The following is a 17884-nucleotide window of genomic DNA, read 5'->3' on the forward strand; positions in this document are numbered from 1 at the left end:
ACAGGTCCATCACTGTATAACACTGGGGTACAGCACTGGTGGGGACGGGTCTGTCACTGTATAACACTGGGGTACAGTACTGGTGGGGACGGGTCTGTCACTGTATAACACTGGGGTACAGTACTGGTGGCGACAGGTCTGTCACTGTATAACACTGGGGTACAGTACTGGTGGGGACGGGTCTGTCGCTGTATAACACTGGGGTACAGTACTGGTGGGGACGGGTCTGTCGCTGTATAACACTGGGGTACAGTACTGGTGGGGATGGGTCTGTCACTATAACACTGGGGTACAGTACTGGTGGGGATGGGACTGTCGCTGTATAACACTGGGGTACAGTACTGGTGGGGACGGGTCTGTCACTGTATAACACTGGGGTACAGTACTGGTGGGGACGGGTCTGTCGCTGTATAACACTGGGGTACAGTACTGGTGGGGATGGGTCTGTCGCTGTATAACACTGGGGTACAGTACTGGTGGGGATGGGTCTGTCGCTGTATAACACTGGGGCACAGTACTGGTGGGGACAGGTCTGTCACTGTATAACACTGGGGTACAGTACTGGTGGGGATGGGTCTGTCGCTGTATAACACTGGGGTACAGTACTGGTGGGGACGGGTCTGTCGCTGTATAACACTGGGGTACAGTACTGGTGGGGACGGGTCTGTCGCTGTATAACACTGGGGTACAGTACTGGTGGGGATGGGTCTGTCGCTGTATAACACTGGGGTACAGTACTGGTGGGGACGGGTCTGTCGCTGTATAACACTGGGGTACAGTACTGGTGGGGATGGGTCTGTCACTATAACACTGGGGTACAGTACTAGTGGGGATGGGTCTGTCACTGTATAACACTGGGGTACAGTACTGGTGGGGATGGGTCTGTCGCTGTATAACACTGGGGTACAGTACTGGTGGGGATGGGTCTGTCGCTGTATAACACTGGGGTACAGTACTGGTGGGGATGGGTCTGTCGCTGTATAACACTGGGGTACAGTACTGGTGGGGACAGGTCTGTCACTGTATAACACTGGGGTACTGTGCTGGTGGGGATGGGTCTGTCGCTGTATAACACTGGGGTACAGTACTGGTGGGGACTGGTGTGTCGCTGTATAACACTGGGGTACAGTACTGGTGGGGTTGGGTCTGTCGCTGTATAACACTGGGGTACAGTACTGGTGGGGATGGGTCTGTCGCTGTATAACACTGGGGTACAGTACTGGTGGGGACAGGTCTGTCACTGTATAACACTGGGGTACAGTACTGGTGGGGATGGGTCTGTCGCTGTATAACACTGGGGTACAGTACTGGTGGGGACTGGTGTGTCGCTGTATAACACTGGGGTACAGTACTGGTGGGGATGGGTCTGTCGCTGTATAACACTGGGGTACAGTACTGGTGGGGACAGGTCTGTCACTGTATAACACTGGGGTACAGTACTGGTGGGGATGGGTCTGTCGCTGTATAACACTGGGGTACAGTACTGGTGGGGATGGGTCTGTCGCTGTATAACACTGGGGTACAGTACTGGTGGGGACGGGTCTGTCGCTGTATAACACTGGGGTACAGTACTGGTGGGGACGGGTCTGTCGCTGTATAACACCGGGGTACAGTACTGGTGGGGACGGGTCTGTCACTGTATAACACTGGGGTACAGTCCTGGTGGGAACGGGTCTATCGCTGTATAACACTGGGGTACAGTACTGGTGGGGACGGGTCTGTCGCTGTATAACACCGGGGTACAGTACTGGTGGGGACGGGTCTGTCACTGTATAACACTGGGGTACAGTACTGGTGGGGACGGGTCTGTCGCTGTATAACACTGGGGTACAGTACTGGTGGGGACGGGTCTGTCGCTGTATAACACCGGGGTACAGTACTGGTGGGGACAGGTCTGTCGCTGTATAACACTGGGGTACAGTACTGGTAGGGACGGGTCTGTCACTGTATAACACTGGGGTACAGTACTGGTGGGGACAGGTCTGTCTCTGTATAACTGGGGTACAGTACTGGTGGGGACAGGTCTGTCGCTGTATAACTGGGGTACAGTACTGGTGGGGACAGGTCTGTCTCTGTATAACTGGGGTACAGTACTGGTGGGGACGGGTCTGTCACTGTATAACACTGGGGTACAGTACTGGTGGGGACGGGTCTGTCACTGTGTAACACTGGGGTACAGTACTGGTGGGGACAGGTCTGTCTCTGTATAACTGGGGTACAGTACTGGTGGGGACAGGTCTGTCGCTGTATAACACTGGGGTACAGTACTGGTGGGGACGGGTCTGTCACTGTATAACACTGGGGTACAGTACTGGTGGGGACAGGTCTGTCTCTGTATAACACTGGGGTACAGTACTGGTGGGGACGGGTCTGTCTCTGTATAACACTGGGGTACAGTACTGGTGGGGACGGGTCTGTCGCTGTATAACACTGGGGTACAGTACTGGTGGGGACAGGTCTGTCGCTGTATAACTGGGGTACAGTACTGGTGGGGACAGGTCTGTCGGGACGGGTCTATCACTGTTTAATCCAGTTTGACATAGTTGCCTCTGATTCTGTGTTACAGATTTGAGTTGAATCGTGGAGATAAATTCTGTGCCACACTGAGCAAGGCCAGGCCACTGATGGAAGCGATCAATGCCAGACGGGTTGGTAAGTCTCTCTCTCTCTCCTGTTCCGGGGCACACCCCCCTCTCGTTTGGCACCTTGTGATGGTTTACAAACCCTTCTCCTGAAGAAAGACTTGTAGTTTGATCGTCTCCCAGCCAATGGCGTCCTTTTCCGCGTGTATGGCCCCCAGCTATCCCCCAGAAATGGGAAAACGCCCAATCTGCGCACAGCAAGATCCCAGAAACAGCAACAATGCCCAGAGAATCTATCTGAACGTTACAGACAGATGAATTAGAAACAGGAGCAGGCCACTCTGCCCCTCGAGCCCGTCCTAATGCTTGCCAAGATCATGGCGCATTCCCAAACCGACATGCCTGCCTACCACTGATAACCTTTCACCCCCGATAATCTTTCACCCCCGATAACCTTTTACCCCAATAACCTTTCACTCTGATAATCTCTCACCCCCGATGACCTTTCACCCCCAATAATCTCTTACCCCGGTAACCTTTCACCCCGATAACCTCTCACCCCCGATAACCTCTCACCCCCGATAACCTCTCACCCCGACAACCTTTCACCCCGACAACCTTTCACCCCGACAACCTTTCACCCCGACAACCTTTCACCCCGACAACCTTTCACCCCGACAACCTTTCACTCCGATAATCTTTCATCCCCCCCCTCGCTTATCAAGACTCTCTCGACTTCTGCCTTAAAAATATTCAAAGACTCCCCTTCCACTTTTTCCGACATACTATTCCGTCTGCTAAGTTTTGCTCACGCATTCAGCCTGTCTATATCCGGCCCTGTAAACTCCTTGTGTCCTCCGCACTACTTGCCGTCCCACCTATTTTTACTCCAACTCCTCGAACAGTTCACTGTGGTTAACAGTGAGGCGGAGTGTCTTGGGCTACAAGAAGATACAGGGGGGCACGGTGGCACAGTGGTTGGCACTGCTGCCTCGCAGCGCCAGAGACCCGGGTTCAATTCCCGGCTCAGCACACTGTCTGTGTGGAGTTTGCACATTCTCCCCATTCCAAGAATGATCCCTGGAACAAAGAGCTTGTCGTATGAGGAACGGGTTGAGGACTCTGGGTCTGTACTCGTTGGAGTTTAGAAGGACGAAGCGGGGTGGATCTTATTGAAACTTACAGGATACGGCGAGGCCTGGATAGAGTGGACGTGGAGAGGATGTTTCCACTAGTAGGAAAAACTAGAACCAGAGGGCACAACCTCAGGCTGAAGGGACGATCCTTTAAAACAGAGATGAGGAGGAATTTCTTCAGCCAGAGGGTGGTGAATCTGTGGAACTCTTTGCCGCAGGAGGCCGTGGAGGCCGGGTCATTGAGTGTCTTTAAGACAGAGATAGATAGGTTCTTGGTTAATGAGGGGATCGGGGTTATGGGGAAAAGGGCAGGAGAATGGGGATGAGAAAAATATCAGCCATGATGGAATGGCGGAGCAGACTCGATGGGCCGAGTGGCCTAATTCTGCTCCTATGTCTTATGGTGTCTGCATGGGTTTCCTCCGGGTGCTCCGGTTTCCTCCCACACTCCAAAGATGCGCAGGTTGGGTTGATTGGTCATGATAAATTGTCTCTTAGTGTCAGGGGGATTAAGAGGGCAAATATGTGGGGTTACAGGGATAAAACCTGGGTGGGACTGTTGTCCGTGCAGGCTCGATGGGCCAAATGGCCACCTCCGGCACTGTAGATGCTATGATTCTGTAATAAGCTCCAGGGGATTAAGCCTCTCCACCTTTTCCTCACAAAACAATCCGTCCATTCCTGGTTTCCGTCCAATAATCATTCTGAAATGATTCCAAAGAATTTACATCCTTCCTTAGATAAGGGGATCGGCACTGTACACCGTACTCCAGACGTGGGGTCTCACCAATGTCCTGTACAACATTAAGCACCTTCTGGGTTTGATGGTCCTGTGTTTGTCCATGTGCGTCTGATAACTCATCTGCGCTCAATGTGTTTGATCCTGGTCCTCGACTCGGGTCTCGAGTGAGGAGCTTCTCGAAAAGAAGCTTCACAAAAGATTTCATCATTCGCACTCGGAGGGTTTCGATACTGATTTGGAAAAAAGTAGGTCATCATTTAGACGTGCGAATATTGACACCATTATAGTCTTTGGTGAGACAGAGGAGGCAAACAGCAGAGAGAAGAGATAAATGTGGGTCATTCAGCATCCTGCTTTGACAACTGAACGCTTCTGATGTGGTTCCAGACTGTCTGTTAGTGACGCACAGAACCTATCAGCCGTCAGATCACATCCAACCCCAGCAGTGGTTGGCTAGGTCAGTAATCTCGCCATATCTCGATCTTCAACAGGTTCAAAGCAGCTTAACTTCTCAACTTAGAAATGATAGCTTGTTAAAGACATCACCTGCTTTCGAAAAGACACGTTTCCTGTCTCAGATTCGACCACATTTTGCAGGCAGCATGTAGGGATGGCTACAGTGCAGTTGTACTGTCCCTGGGCCCGTAATCCAGAGACTCAAGCTAATTCTCTGAATCCCACCATGACAGATGGTGAAATTTGAATTCAATAAAAATCTGGATGATTATGAAAACCTTGTTGTAAAAAATCCAACTGGTTCACTAATGCCCCTTTAGGGAAGGAAATCTGTTATTCTTCCCCAGTCACTGTGACTTCAGACCCACTGCGAAATGGCCAAGTAAGCAGCGTTCAATGGTTTGACAGGACTGTGTTTGATTATGTGAATCTGGTAAATTTTCTAAATTAAGCCTCGGTCTAAGAACTAGGAGCAGGAGTAGGCCATCTGGCCCCTCGAGCCTGCTCCGCCATTCAATAAGATCATGGCTGATCTTTTCGTGGACTCAGCTCCACTTACCCGCCCGCTCACCATAACCCTTAATTCCTTTACTATTCAAAAATCTATCTATCCTTGCCTTAAAAACATTCAATGAGGTAGCCTCAACTGCTTCACTGGGCAGGGAATTCCACAGATTCACAACCCTTTCTGTGAAGAAGTTCCTCCTCAACTCAGTCCTAAATCTGCTCCCCCTTATTTTGAAACGATGCCCCCTAGTTCTAGTTTCACCCGCCAGTGGAAACAACTTCCCTGCTTCTATCTTATCTATTCCCTTCATAATCTTATGATAGAATAGATAGAATCCCTACAGTACAGAAAGAGGCCATTCGGCCCATCGAGTCTGCACCGACCACAATCCCACCCAGGCCCTACCCCCACATCCCTACATATTTACCCACTAATCCCTCTAACCTACGCATCTCAGGACACTAAGGGGCAATTTTAGCATGGCCAATCGACCTAACCCGCACATCTTTGGACTGTGGGAGGAAACCGGAGCACCCGGAGGAAACCCACGCAGACACGAGGAGAATGTGCAAACTCCACACAGACAGTGACCCGAGCTGGGAATCGAACCCATGTCCCTGGAGCTGTGAAGCAGCAGTGCTAACCACTGTGCTACCGTGCCGCCCACTTATATGTTTCTATAAGATCTCCCCTCATTCTTCTGAATTCCAATGAGTGTAGCCCCAGTCTACTCAGTCTCTCCTCATAAGCCAACCCTCTCAACTCCAGAATCAACCGAGTGAATCTCCTCTGCATCCCCTCCAGTGCCGGTATATCCTTTCTCAAATAAGGAGACCAAAACTGTACACAGTACTCCAGGTGTGGCCTCACCAGCACCTTATACAGCTGCAACATAACCTCGCTGTTTTTAAACTCCATCCCTCTAGCAATGAAGGACAAAATTCCATTTGCCTTCTTAATTACCTGCGGCACCTGCAAACCAACTTTTTGCGATTCCTACACAAAGACACCCAGGTCCCTCTGCACAGCAGCATGCAGCAATTTTTTACCATTTAAATAATAGTCCATTTTGCTGTTATTCCTACCAAACTGGATGACCTCACATTTACCAACATTGTACTCCATCTGCCAGACCCTCGCCCACTCACTTAGACTATCTATATCCCGTGAGATGCTACTAGATTCTGAGTGCAGACATTTTATGATTGATATGTTAAAATTAGTGTCAGAGTTTCAGGCCCGAACTCTCTGGCCTCACCCCCGCGGCTGGGGTTCTCCAGCCTCGCTGCTGTGAATGGAGATTTGGCTGGGCGCCGAACTCTCCATCCTCGCTGGCAGCGGGGACGAGCGGGACCGGGGGCATTCCGGCCTCTGTTTATGACCGGAAGATCGGGTTGGCACAAAGTCTGTTTATCCCCAATATTATCTGAGGAACGATCTGCTTACTCCTGAATCCTGTCGCGATTCTCTTTAATTCCGCCCCGCTGGCCCTGAAGGGAAAGGAAACACCTTTTCGCAATTCAGTTCGCGCGGCCCCTGTCAAGGCGTCGCCGCAAGAGATCGTGGCGACGGGAGATGGGAGTCAAGAGTTTAAAATCCCCGTTAGGGTTCTCTGCCATCACGAGTGCCGAGAGGGAACATCCAGCAACACACACAGCACTTGTGTCCATCAAGCAATAGGCAAAGGAAGTGTTTTTCATTCGACCATAAGACAGAGGAGCAGAATGAGGCCACTCGGCCCATCGAGTCTGCCCCGCCATTCAATCATGGCTGATATTTTTCTCATCCCCATTCTCCTGCCTTTTCCCCATAACCCCTGATCCCCTTATTAATCGACAACCTATCTATCTCTGTCTTAAAGACACTCAATGACCCGGCCTCCACAGCCTTCTGCGGCAAAGAGTTCCACAGATTCACCACCCTCTGGGCTGGAGAAATTCCTCCTCATCTCTGTTTTAAAGGATCGTCCCTTCACTCTGAGGCTGTGCCCTCAGATCCAGATTTGATTTATTATTGTCACATGTATTGGGATACAGTGAAAAGTATTGTTTCTTGCGCGCTATACAGACAAAGCATACCATTCATAGAGTACAGAGGGGAGAAGGATTTGATTTATTATTGTCACATGTATTGGGATACAGTGAAAAGTATTGTTTCTTGCGCACTATACAGACAAAGCATACTGTTCATAGAGTACATAAGGGAGAAGGATTTGATTTATTATTGTCACATGTATTGGGATACAGTGAAAAGTATTGTTTCTTGCGCGCTATACAGACAGAGCATACCGTTCATAGAGTACATAGGGTAGAAGGATTTGATTTATTATTGTCATGTGCGTTGGGATACAGTGAAAAGTAGTTTCTTGCGCGCTATACAGACAAAGCATACCGTTAATAGAGAAGGAAAGGAGAGAGTGCAGAATGTAGTGTTACAGTCATAGCTAGGGTGTAGAGAAAAATCAACTCAGTGGAAGGTAGGTCCATTCAAAAGTCTGACAGCAGCAGGGAAGAAGCTAGATCCTCGTTTCTCTGACTAATGGAAACATCTTCCCCACGCCCACTCTATCCGGGTCTTTCAGTATCATGTGAGCTTCAATGAGTTTGGTTTGGTGGAATCGGAGTTTTGAGAGAGTTTCTCAGGGGTGTAAATATGGGAATGAACCGGATTGATGACCTTACATTATTCTTGCCTCAGGCCCATCGAAGGATGTGCCTTCCAAGGGTTCCCACAGCGGTTCGAAAGAGGACGCGGGAAACAACAAAGGAACGACCCATCCACCATCGTCACCTGGAGAGTCTACACATCCACACGGGACTGGAATGTCCACTCCCCTCACCAGGGCTCCACAAAGGCAAAATCAAAGTACCACGCCACCCTCAGCGCCACCTTCTCCCCCATCAACTGATGCCCACGGACATGGTAGTGTCCAAATGGCCGGTTCCACTGCCGTATCTCTGCCAGGACTCCGGGAACTGGACAGAATTACAACATCACCCTCAGCGCCATCTTCTCCCCCATCACCCGATGCTCAAGGACGTGGTAGTGTCCAAATGTCCAGTTCCTCCACCCAAGCCCCGCCAGGATTCCAGGGACTGGACAGCAGTCCCACGCCACCTTTGGTGCCATCTTCTCCCCCATCACTCGATGCCCACAGAGGTGAAAGTCTCCAAACATCCAGTTCCTCCACCCAAGCCCCGCCAGGACTCCAGGGACTGGACAGCAGTCCCACACCCCCCTCTGTTCCACCCCCACCCGTAGCCACTGCTTCCCAAGGGAGTACAGGCCGTCAGATGCCCATCTCCTCTGCCACAGCTCTGCCAGGGTCACAGAGCCAACGGACAACCTCAACCCTTCAGATCACACAGGCCCTGCCCAGCACAGACCAACCACCGCAGGAAGATGTGACCACAACGCACTCGATGAAAGCAACGGAGATGGAAAGTCCTCATCTCAAGAATAATATCGCCACAGCAGTGACGTCAGCTCCAAATGTTCACGATAAAGAGGAAAGCAGAACTGGAGGACACATCAACAGTCACAGTAAGTCTCTTACTCTCCTGTGTATCTTGTAGAGAATAGCAGCCCCTGTGTATATTATAGAGAATAGCAGCCCCTGTGTATATTGTAGAGAATAGCAGCCCCTGTGTATATTATAGAGAATAGCAGCTCCTGTGTATATTCTAGAGAATAGCAGCTCCTGTGTATATTCTAGAGAATAGCAGCTGCTGTGTATATTCTAGAGAATAGCAGCTCCTGTGTATATTATAGAGAATAGCAGCCCCTGTGTATATTATAGAGAATAGCAGCCCCTGTGTATATTATAGAGAATAGCAGCCCCTGTGTATATTATAGAGAATAGCAGCCTCTGTGTATATCATAGAGAATAGCAGTCCCTGTGTATATTATAGAGAATAGCAGCCCCTGTGTATATTATAGAGAATAGCAGTCCCTGTGTATATTATAGAGAATAGCAGTCCCTGTGTATATTATAGAGAATAGCAGCCCCTGTGTATATTCTAGAGAATAGCAGCGCCTGTGTATATTATAGAGAATAGCAGCCCCTGTGTATATTATAGAGAATCGCAGCTCCTGTGTATATTATAGAGAATAGCAGCCCCTGTGTATATTATAGAGAATAGCAGCCCCTGTGTATATTATAGAGAATAGCAGCCCCTGTGTATATTATAGAGAATAGCAGCCCCTGTGTATATTATAGAGAATAGCAGTCCCTGTGCATATTATAGAGAATAGCAGCCCCTGTGTATATTATGGAGAATAGCAGCCTCTGTGTACATTAGAGAGAATAGCAGCCCCTGTGTATATTATAGAGAATTGCAGCCCCTGTATATATTATAGAGAATAGCAGTCCCTGTGTATATTATAGAGAATAGCAGTCCCTGTGTACATTAGAGAGAATAGCAGCCCCTGTGTATATTATAGAGAATTGCAGCCCCTGTATATATTATAGAGAATAGCAGTCCCTGTGTATATTATAGAGAATAGCAGTCCCTGTGTATATTATAGAGAATAGCAGCCCCTGTGTATATTATCGAGAATAGCAGCCTCTGTGTATATTATAGAGAATAGCAGTCCCTGTGTATATTATAGAGAATAGCAGCCCCTGTGTATATTATAGAGAATAGCAGTCCCTGTGTATATTATAGACAATAGCAGCCCCTGTGTATATTATAGAGAATAGCAGTCCCTGTGTATATTATCGAGAATAGCAGCCCCTGTGTATATTATAGAGAATAGCAGTCCCTGTGTATATTATCGAGAATAGCAGCCCCTGTGTATATTATAGAGAATAGCAGTCCCTGTGTATATTATAGAGAATAGCAGTCCCTGTGTATATTATAGAGAATAGCAGTCCCTGTGTATATTATAGAGAATAGCAGTCCCTGTGTATATTATAGAGAATAGCAGTCCCTGTGTATATTATAGAGAATAGCAGTCCCTGTGTATATTATAGAGAATAGCAGTCCCTGTGTATATTATCGAGAATAGCAGCCCCTGTGTATATTATAGAGAATAGCAGTCCCTGTGTATATTATAGAGAATAGCAGTCCCTGTGTATATTATAGAGAATAGCAGTCCCTGTGTATATTATAGAGAATAGCAGTCCCTGTGTATATTACAGAGAATAGCAGCCCCTGTGTATATTATAGTGAATAGCAGTCCCTGTGTATATTATAGAGAATAGCAGTCCCTGTGTATATTATAGAGAATAGCAGTCCCTGTGTATATTATAGAGAATAGCAGTCCCTGTGTATATTATAGAGAATAGCAGTCCCTGTGTATATTATAGAGAATAGCAGTCCCTGTGTATATTATAGAGAATAGCAGCCCCTGTGTATATTATAGAGAATAGCAGTCCCTGTGTATATTATAGAGAATAGCAGCCCCTGTGTATATTATAGAGAATAGCAGTCCCTGTGTATATTATAGAGAATAGCAGTCCCTGTGTATATTATAGACAATAGCAGCCCCTGTGTATATTATAGAGAATAGCAGCCCCTGTGTATATTATAGAGAATAGCAGTCCCTGTGTATATTATGGAGAATAGCAGTCCCTGTGTATATTATAGAGAATAGCAGTCCCTGTGTATATTATAGACAATAGCAGCCCCTGTGTATATTATAGAGAATAGCAGTCCCTGTGTATATTATAGAGAATAGCAGCCCCTGTGTATATTATAGAGAATAGCAGTCCCTGTGTATATTATAGACAATAGCAGCCCCTGTGTATATTATAGAGAATAGCAGTCCCTGTGTATATTATAGAGAATAGCAGCCCCTGTGTATATTATAGAGAATAGCAGTCCCTGTGTATATTATAGACAATAGCAGCCCCTGTGTATATTATAGAGAATAGCAGTCCCTGTGTATATTATAGAGAATAGCAGTCCCTGTGTATATTATAGACAATAGCAGCCCCTGTGTATATTATAGAGAATAGCAGTCCCTGTGTATATTATAGAGAATAGCAGCCCCTGTGTATATTATAGAGAATAGCAGCCCCTGTGTATATTATGGAGAATAGCAGTCCCTGTGTATATTATAGAGAATAGCAGTCCCTGTGTATATTATGGAGAATAGCAGTCCCTGTGTATATTATGGAGAATAGCAGCCCCTGTGTATATTATGGAGAATAGCAGCTCCTGTGTATATTATAGAGAATAGCAGCCCCTGTGTATATTATAGAGAATAGCAGTCCCTGTGTATATTATGGAGAATAGCAGTCCCTGTGTATATTATGGAGAATAGCAGTCCCTGTGTATATTATGGAGAATAGCAGTCCCTGTGTATATTATAGAGAATAGCAGCCCCTGTGTATATTATGGAGAATAGCAGCTCCTGTGTATATTATGGAGAATAGCAGTCCCTGTGTATATTATGGAGAATAGCAGCTCCTGTGTATATTATAGAGAATAGCAGTCCCTGTGTATATTATCGAGAATAGCAGCTCCTGTGTATATTATAGAGAATAGCAGTCCCTGTGTATATTATGGAGAATAGCAGTCCCTGTGTATATTATAGAGAATAGCAGTCCCTGTGTATATTATGGAGAATAGCAGCTCCTGTGTATATTATAGAGAATAGCAGTCCCTGTGTATATTATGGAGAATAGCAGCTCCTGTGTATATTATAGAGAATAGCAGCCTCTGTGTATATTATAGAGAATAGCAGCCCCTGTGTATATTATAGAGAATAGCAGCCCCTGTGTATATTATCGAGAATAGCAGTCCCTGTGTATATTATAGAGAATAGCAGTCCCTGTGTATATTATCGAGAATAGCAGTCCCTGTGTATATTATAGAGAATAGCAGTCCCTGTGTATATTATAGAGAATAGCAGTCCCTGTGTATATTATAGAGAATAGCAGCCCCTGTGTATATTATAGAGAATAGCAGTCCCTGTGTATATTATGGAGAATAGCAGTCCCTGTGTATATTATAGAGAATAGCAGTCCCTGTGTATATTATAGAGAATAGCAGTCCCTGTGTATATTATAGAGAATAGCAGCCCCTTCTCATCTCTGTTCTAAAGGGTCGCCCCTTTACTCTGAGGCTGCGCTCCCACTAGTGGAAACATCCTCTCCAGGTCCACTCTATCCAGGCCTCGCAGTTTCCTGTAAGTTTCAATAAGATCCTCCCCAACTCATCCTTGTAAACTCCATCAAGTACAGACCCAGAGTCCTCAACCGTTCCTCATACGACAAGCCTAACATTCCCGGGATCATTCTCGTGAACCTCCTCTGGACCCTTTCCAAGGCCAACACATCCTGGGCCTTAGATACGGGGCCCAGAATTGCTCACAATACTCCAAATGTGTTCTGACCAGAGCCTTATACAGCCTCAGCAGTGCTTTTGTATTCTAAAGAAAAGTTTATTTCTTTTCCCCAGAGAAAGACAAGCATTACGGAGACCCGGGATCAGGAGGTCAAAGGTTGCATGTTGGCCTGGCTCTGGCCATCTGCCTCTTCACTGTCGCCACCGCCCTCCTCTACGTCACTCGAAGTTGGAGGACGAATTGGCTCGTGCCTCAACAGGGACGAGACTCCACAAGGCATTGCAATTCAGGTAGGGAGGGAATGAGTTGGGAGGTTAAGGCCCCTCGAAGGCAGAGTCCGGGGACTGAATAAAGTTGAGGAGATTGGGGCCTACTGGAAAAGGCTGTGTTGGGAATGGGGAAATCTTTCTTTTATTCGCTCGTGGGGCAGGGGCGTCGCTGGCTGGGCCAGCATTTATTGCCCATCCCTAGTTGCCCGAGGGCAGTTGAGAATCAGCCACATTATCCGAAAGACGTGCTGGTTAGGGTGCATTGGCCGTGCTAAATTCTCCCTCAGTGTTACCCGAACAGGCGCCGGAGTGTGGCGACGAGGGGATTTTCACAGTAACTTCATTGCAGTGTTAATGCAAGCCTAATTGTGACACTAATAAAAAAACTTAAACATTGGCTGTGGCTCTGGAGTCACATGTAGTCATGATGTGGAGATGCCGGCGTTGGACTGGGGTAAACACAGTAAGAAGTTTAACAACACCAGGTTAAAGTCCAACAGGTTTATTTGGTAGCAAAAGCCACACAAGCTTTCGAGGCTCTGAGCCCCTTCTTCAGGTGAGGAAACGTCACATTGAAGGCGGTACCAGCCCGCCACCCCCTTGCTCTGCGAAGACTTTCGTGGATCACTTTATTCCGAAAACCTTCTGAAATCGCTTGAAGTTTCCTCATCCTCCACGCCCGTCATCGCCTTGCCTCGGCAGAAGGTGGCCTGCACGCTTAAAGTGTCCTCAGCCTCAGGGAGTTCTTCCGGTTAACCTTCCTGCTTTGGAGACCTCCCCGCTGCCCTTAAACCAAGTCGCCGTGGTTATATTACCAAGCCAATGACCCCAAGTTATGAGTCCAAATCTAACACGAATTTAAAATTTAATCTATTGAATAAATCTGGAATCGATAAGCGATTCTTGGTAATTTTGACTGGAAAACAATCTTCTTTCCCGCAATATTCAGTGTTTGCCGGCAGCCCAAGGATTAATCTTCACCTGAAGAAGGGGCTCAGAGCCTCGAAAGCTTGTGTGGCTTTTGCTACCAAATAAACCTGTTGGACTTTAACCTGGTGTTGTTAAACTTCTTACTGTGTCACATGTAGGCCAGACCGGGTAAGGACGGCAGATTTCCTTCCCTAAAGGAACCAGATGGGGTTTTCCAACAATGGGTCATCAGTAGATTCTTCATTCCAGATATTTTTTATTGAATTCAAATTCCACCATCTGCCGTGGCGGGGATTCGAACCCGGGTCCCCAGAACATTAGCTGAGTTTTTGGATTAATAGCCTCGCGATAATACCACTCGGCCCATCGCCTCTCCTGTGGTGGATACTGGATGTATTCGGTGGAGGGTTACTATAGTGCAGTGGTTATATTACCAAGCCAATGACCCCAAGTTATGAGTCCAAATCTAACACGAATTTAAAATTTAATCTATTGAATAAATCTGGAATCGATAAGCGATTCTTGGTAATTTTGACTGGAAAACAATCTTCTTTCCCGCAATATTCAGTGTTTGCCGGCAGCCCAAGGATTAATCTGCCGACTGCTAACGTTGTACCTTTGTGTTTTGACCAGCTGCTGTTGACCTAATGTGCTATCAGCGTGTCCACGGCGACTTGGTTTAAGGGCAGCGGGGAGGTCTCCAAAGCAGGAAGGTTAACCGGAAGAACTCCCTGAGGCTGAGGACACTTTAAGCGTGCAGGCCACCTTCTGCCGAGGCAAGGCGATGACGGGCGTGGAGGATGAGGAAACTTCAAGCGATTTCAGAAGGTTTTCGGAATAAAGTGATCCACGAAAGTCTTCGCAGAGCAAGGGGGTGGCGGGCTGGTACCGCCTTCAATGTGACGTTTTCTCACCTTTGCACTTTATCCTCTCCCCCTTGCCCCGCTCCCCCCGCCTCTCATCGCAACTGGACAGATGCTCAAAAGAAAAGATGGACGGTACGGGTGGCACAGTGGGTTAGCACTGCTCCCTCACAGCGCCAGGGACCCGGGTTTGATTCCAGGCTTGGGGTCACTGTCTGTGCGGAGTCCGCACCTTTTCCCCGTGTCTGCGTGGGTTTCCTCCGGGTGCTCCGGTTTCCTCCCACTGTCCGAAAGACGTGCTGGTTAGGGGGATTGGCCGTGCCCCGTAGCGTCAGGGGGACTAGCTGGGGTAAATGCATGAACTTACGGGTATTGTGGTCGGTGCAGGCTCGAAGATGGGCTGAATGGCCTCCTTCTGCACTGTCGGGATAGTATTCTGTCTGAAACTGCACTGGTCTGGAAGTTGACCGAATTGTGGACTTTCTTCCACCGTATTTGCACCTTGATGTTTTTTTGTATTGCCGCTCGCAGGCCTTTCTACGGACAAGCTTTGTAAATCTGTGCCCACCAAGCACCCCTCAATGCCCCACCTGCCCCCCCATCCCCTACCCTCCTCCCCAGTTCATCGCAATCATTCTCAAGATGCCACTTGCTGACTTGGATGAGGGAGGGAGAGGATGGGGGGGGGGTTTGGACATCAGGAGTAGAGACGGGGAGGGGGCAACTGAGGGACCAGAGAGGTCCCAGCCGCTCCGGACCGCACGGAGTTATCTCCCTGGTTACAGAACCCCATTGGCGCGTTAACTCCAGGAAGTGGCTTTGGCAATTGCCGCCATCATGGGTCCCACTTTGACTTGCAGACGAAAGGTCGCAGGATTCAGTGGGGAAAACGCCACGGGTCCCAGGGACTGGGTTCGACGTTGCGACGAATCCCAGTCCCTGCTGCAAATCCCTCCAATCCCCGTGAGGCGAACCTTCGGATCCCGGAATCTGCGGAGTTATTTCCGTCCTGTTCCTGCCTCTCCGCACATTCCGTGTCAGAGAACCCGGGAGGCCGAGGGGCTCGGAGTAACGGAAAGCAGCGAGACAATAGATGAAGTTCTGATGTGGTTCTGTGGCGTGTGTGTTCAGGGTTTGTTCTTGACGGACGTTTCAACAGGATGTGACCTGAGGCGGAGCAGTGGGAATAAACTCACTCACTTTCGCTCAGGCTCTGAGCAGCTGGACTTCGATCTCTCACATACACGTATAATCTCACACGCAGACACACACATACACACACATGTGCACACACATACCAACACACATATGTGCATACACATGCTCACATGCACAAACACATGCACAAACACGTGTGCACACATGCACACACACATGCATGCACACACACATGCCTGCACACACAAACATATGGACAAACACATTTGACGCAAGCACGCACACATATGTGCACCCACGCATGCACATACTTGCTCGCATACAAACACATTCGCACACACGTGCACACACACACACATGTGCACACGCACATATGCCCGCATGCACAAACACATTTACACATACACGTGCACATGCGTGCACATGAGCGCACACATGCACACACACACACATTTGCACACACATGTGTGCACACACACACACAAACACACACGCACAGACAAACACGCACACAGATGCACGCGGACACACGCATACACATGCAGTGTACATGGGACACACACAGAAACACAAAAGACACACATACAAGCACAAACACACACGCACAGACAAACACGCACACAGATGCACGCGGACACACGCATACACATGCAGTGTACATGGGACACACACAGAAACACAAAAAGACACACATACAAGCACACACACATAAGCACACAGACACTCTCACTGTAACCGATTCCCACTTACACTCTCTCACAGTCACCAGGTCCCTACATTTCTTGACTGTGAACCAATGTTTTGGGTGCATTGGGATCTTTCTGTTCAGTTCCAGTGGTTCTGTTGGGTGATACTCTGCTATTGTACTCGCGATGGGATCCTGCTTTGTCCCTGTCCCTTCCCCCTGTCTCCTGTTGGAATTGTACAGTGTTCCTGGACGTTGCACTAATTTAACTGAAGGATTTCAATGCACAGTGTTTATTTTTGTTGAACTTGTAAAGCTTTCCATTAAACACGGCGTTTCCGTTTGGATGTGTCTCCAATTGTGATCTTATCGTGAAGCTGACTCATCGACTGAGTATTGAACTGTCCAAGCCAGCCTCACCCACCTCGATGCCCAGAAAAACCCTCGCCCACGTCAAACCTCGCTGCCGCCTGCACCACAGAGGGCAGAGCGAGGGGGCAGAGTGGGGGAATTATGGGGGGGAGCGAGGGAGATGAGGAGTGGGGGGGGGTGGGAGAGGGGCTGAGGGTGGGGTAGGAGAGGGGTAGGGGGGATTGTGGGTTGGGGGGGGAGGTTGCGTGGAGTCTCAGTAAGGTTGAGTTGCAAAGCTCAGGGACAAACTAAAATCACCCAACATGTGCACAGGAAGATCCCACAAAGAACAACGGTTGGCTGGGGGTGGGGGGGGGGTGGGTAGTCATTCCCCCTCCACACAACCCCCTCACTTTGGGGGTGGGGGGGGGTGGGTTAGTGCAGGGGACAAAGGACAGGATGAGGGGGATGGAGGAGGGATGATGAGGGTCAGACCAGGCCGGGGGGGGGGGGGTATGACTCAGGGGGGGGGTGGGGGGTTGGAAAAGGGAGTGTGAGGGTCAGACTGGGGTCGGGGGGGGGGATTTGGCTGAGGGGGGGGGGGGGCGGTTGGAGAAGGGAGTGTGAGGGTCAGACCGGGGTTGGGGGGGAGGGGGTTTGGCTGAGGGGGCCCCCAGTGCCTAAAGGGAAACAAGACAACAACTCTCACAACCCCAGGACTTGGCGACCTCCTTTCGGGTCAATGACGTGTCTCTGAAGTGTGGACGCTGCTTCCAACGCGGAGAAAGTGACGGGGGAAGGTTCCCTGCGTTAGAACCCCGCGGACTCCCTGTCCCAATCGCTCGCTCCCCGAACTAAGAACAAAGAAAAATTACAGCACAGGAACAGGCCCTTCGGCCCTCCAAGCC

The 17884-nt window shown here is 48.8% G+C and overlaps 1 protein-coding gene across 1 annotated transcript in view; it reads left to right on the forward strand.

The window, feature by feature from the left end:
* Positions 1–16970, forward strand: part of LOC144489700 (uncharacterized) — a 20435-nt gene extending 3465 nt beyond the window's left edge. The window contains exons 3-6 of the mRNA XM_078207554.1: positions 2567–2652; positions 8122–8967; positions 12834–13010; positions 14553–16970. Coding sequence (XP_078063680.1) covers positions 2567–2652; positions 8122–8967; positions 12834–13010; positions 14553–14602 — 1159 coding nt within the window. The 3' untranslated portion in view covers positions 14603–16970. The remainder of the gene's footprint in view (positions 1–2566; positions 2653–8121; positions 8968–12833; positions 13011–14552) is intronic.
* Positions 16971–17884: the final 914 nt, after the last annotated feature.

This window comes from Mustelus asterias, unplaced genomic scaffold (genome assembly GCF_964213995.1).
Source record: "Mustelus asterias unplaced genomic scaffold, sMusAst1.hap1.1 HAP1_SCAFFOLD_2450, whole genome shotgun sequence".
Lineage (NCBI taxonomy): Eukaryota > Metazoa > Chordata > Chondrichthyes > Carcharhiniformes > Triakidae > Mustelus > Mustelus asterias.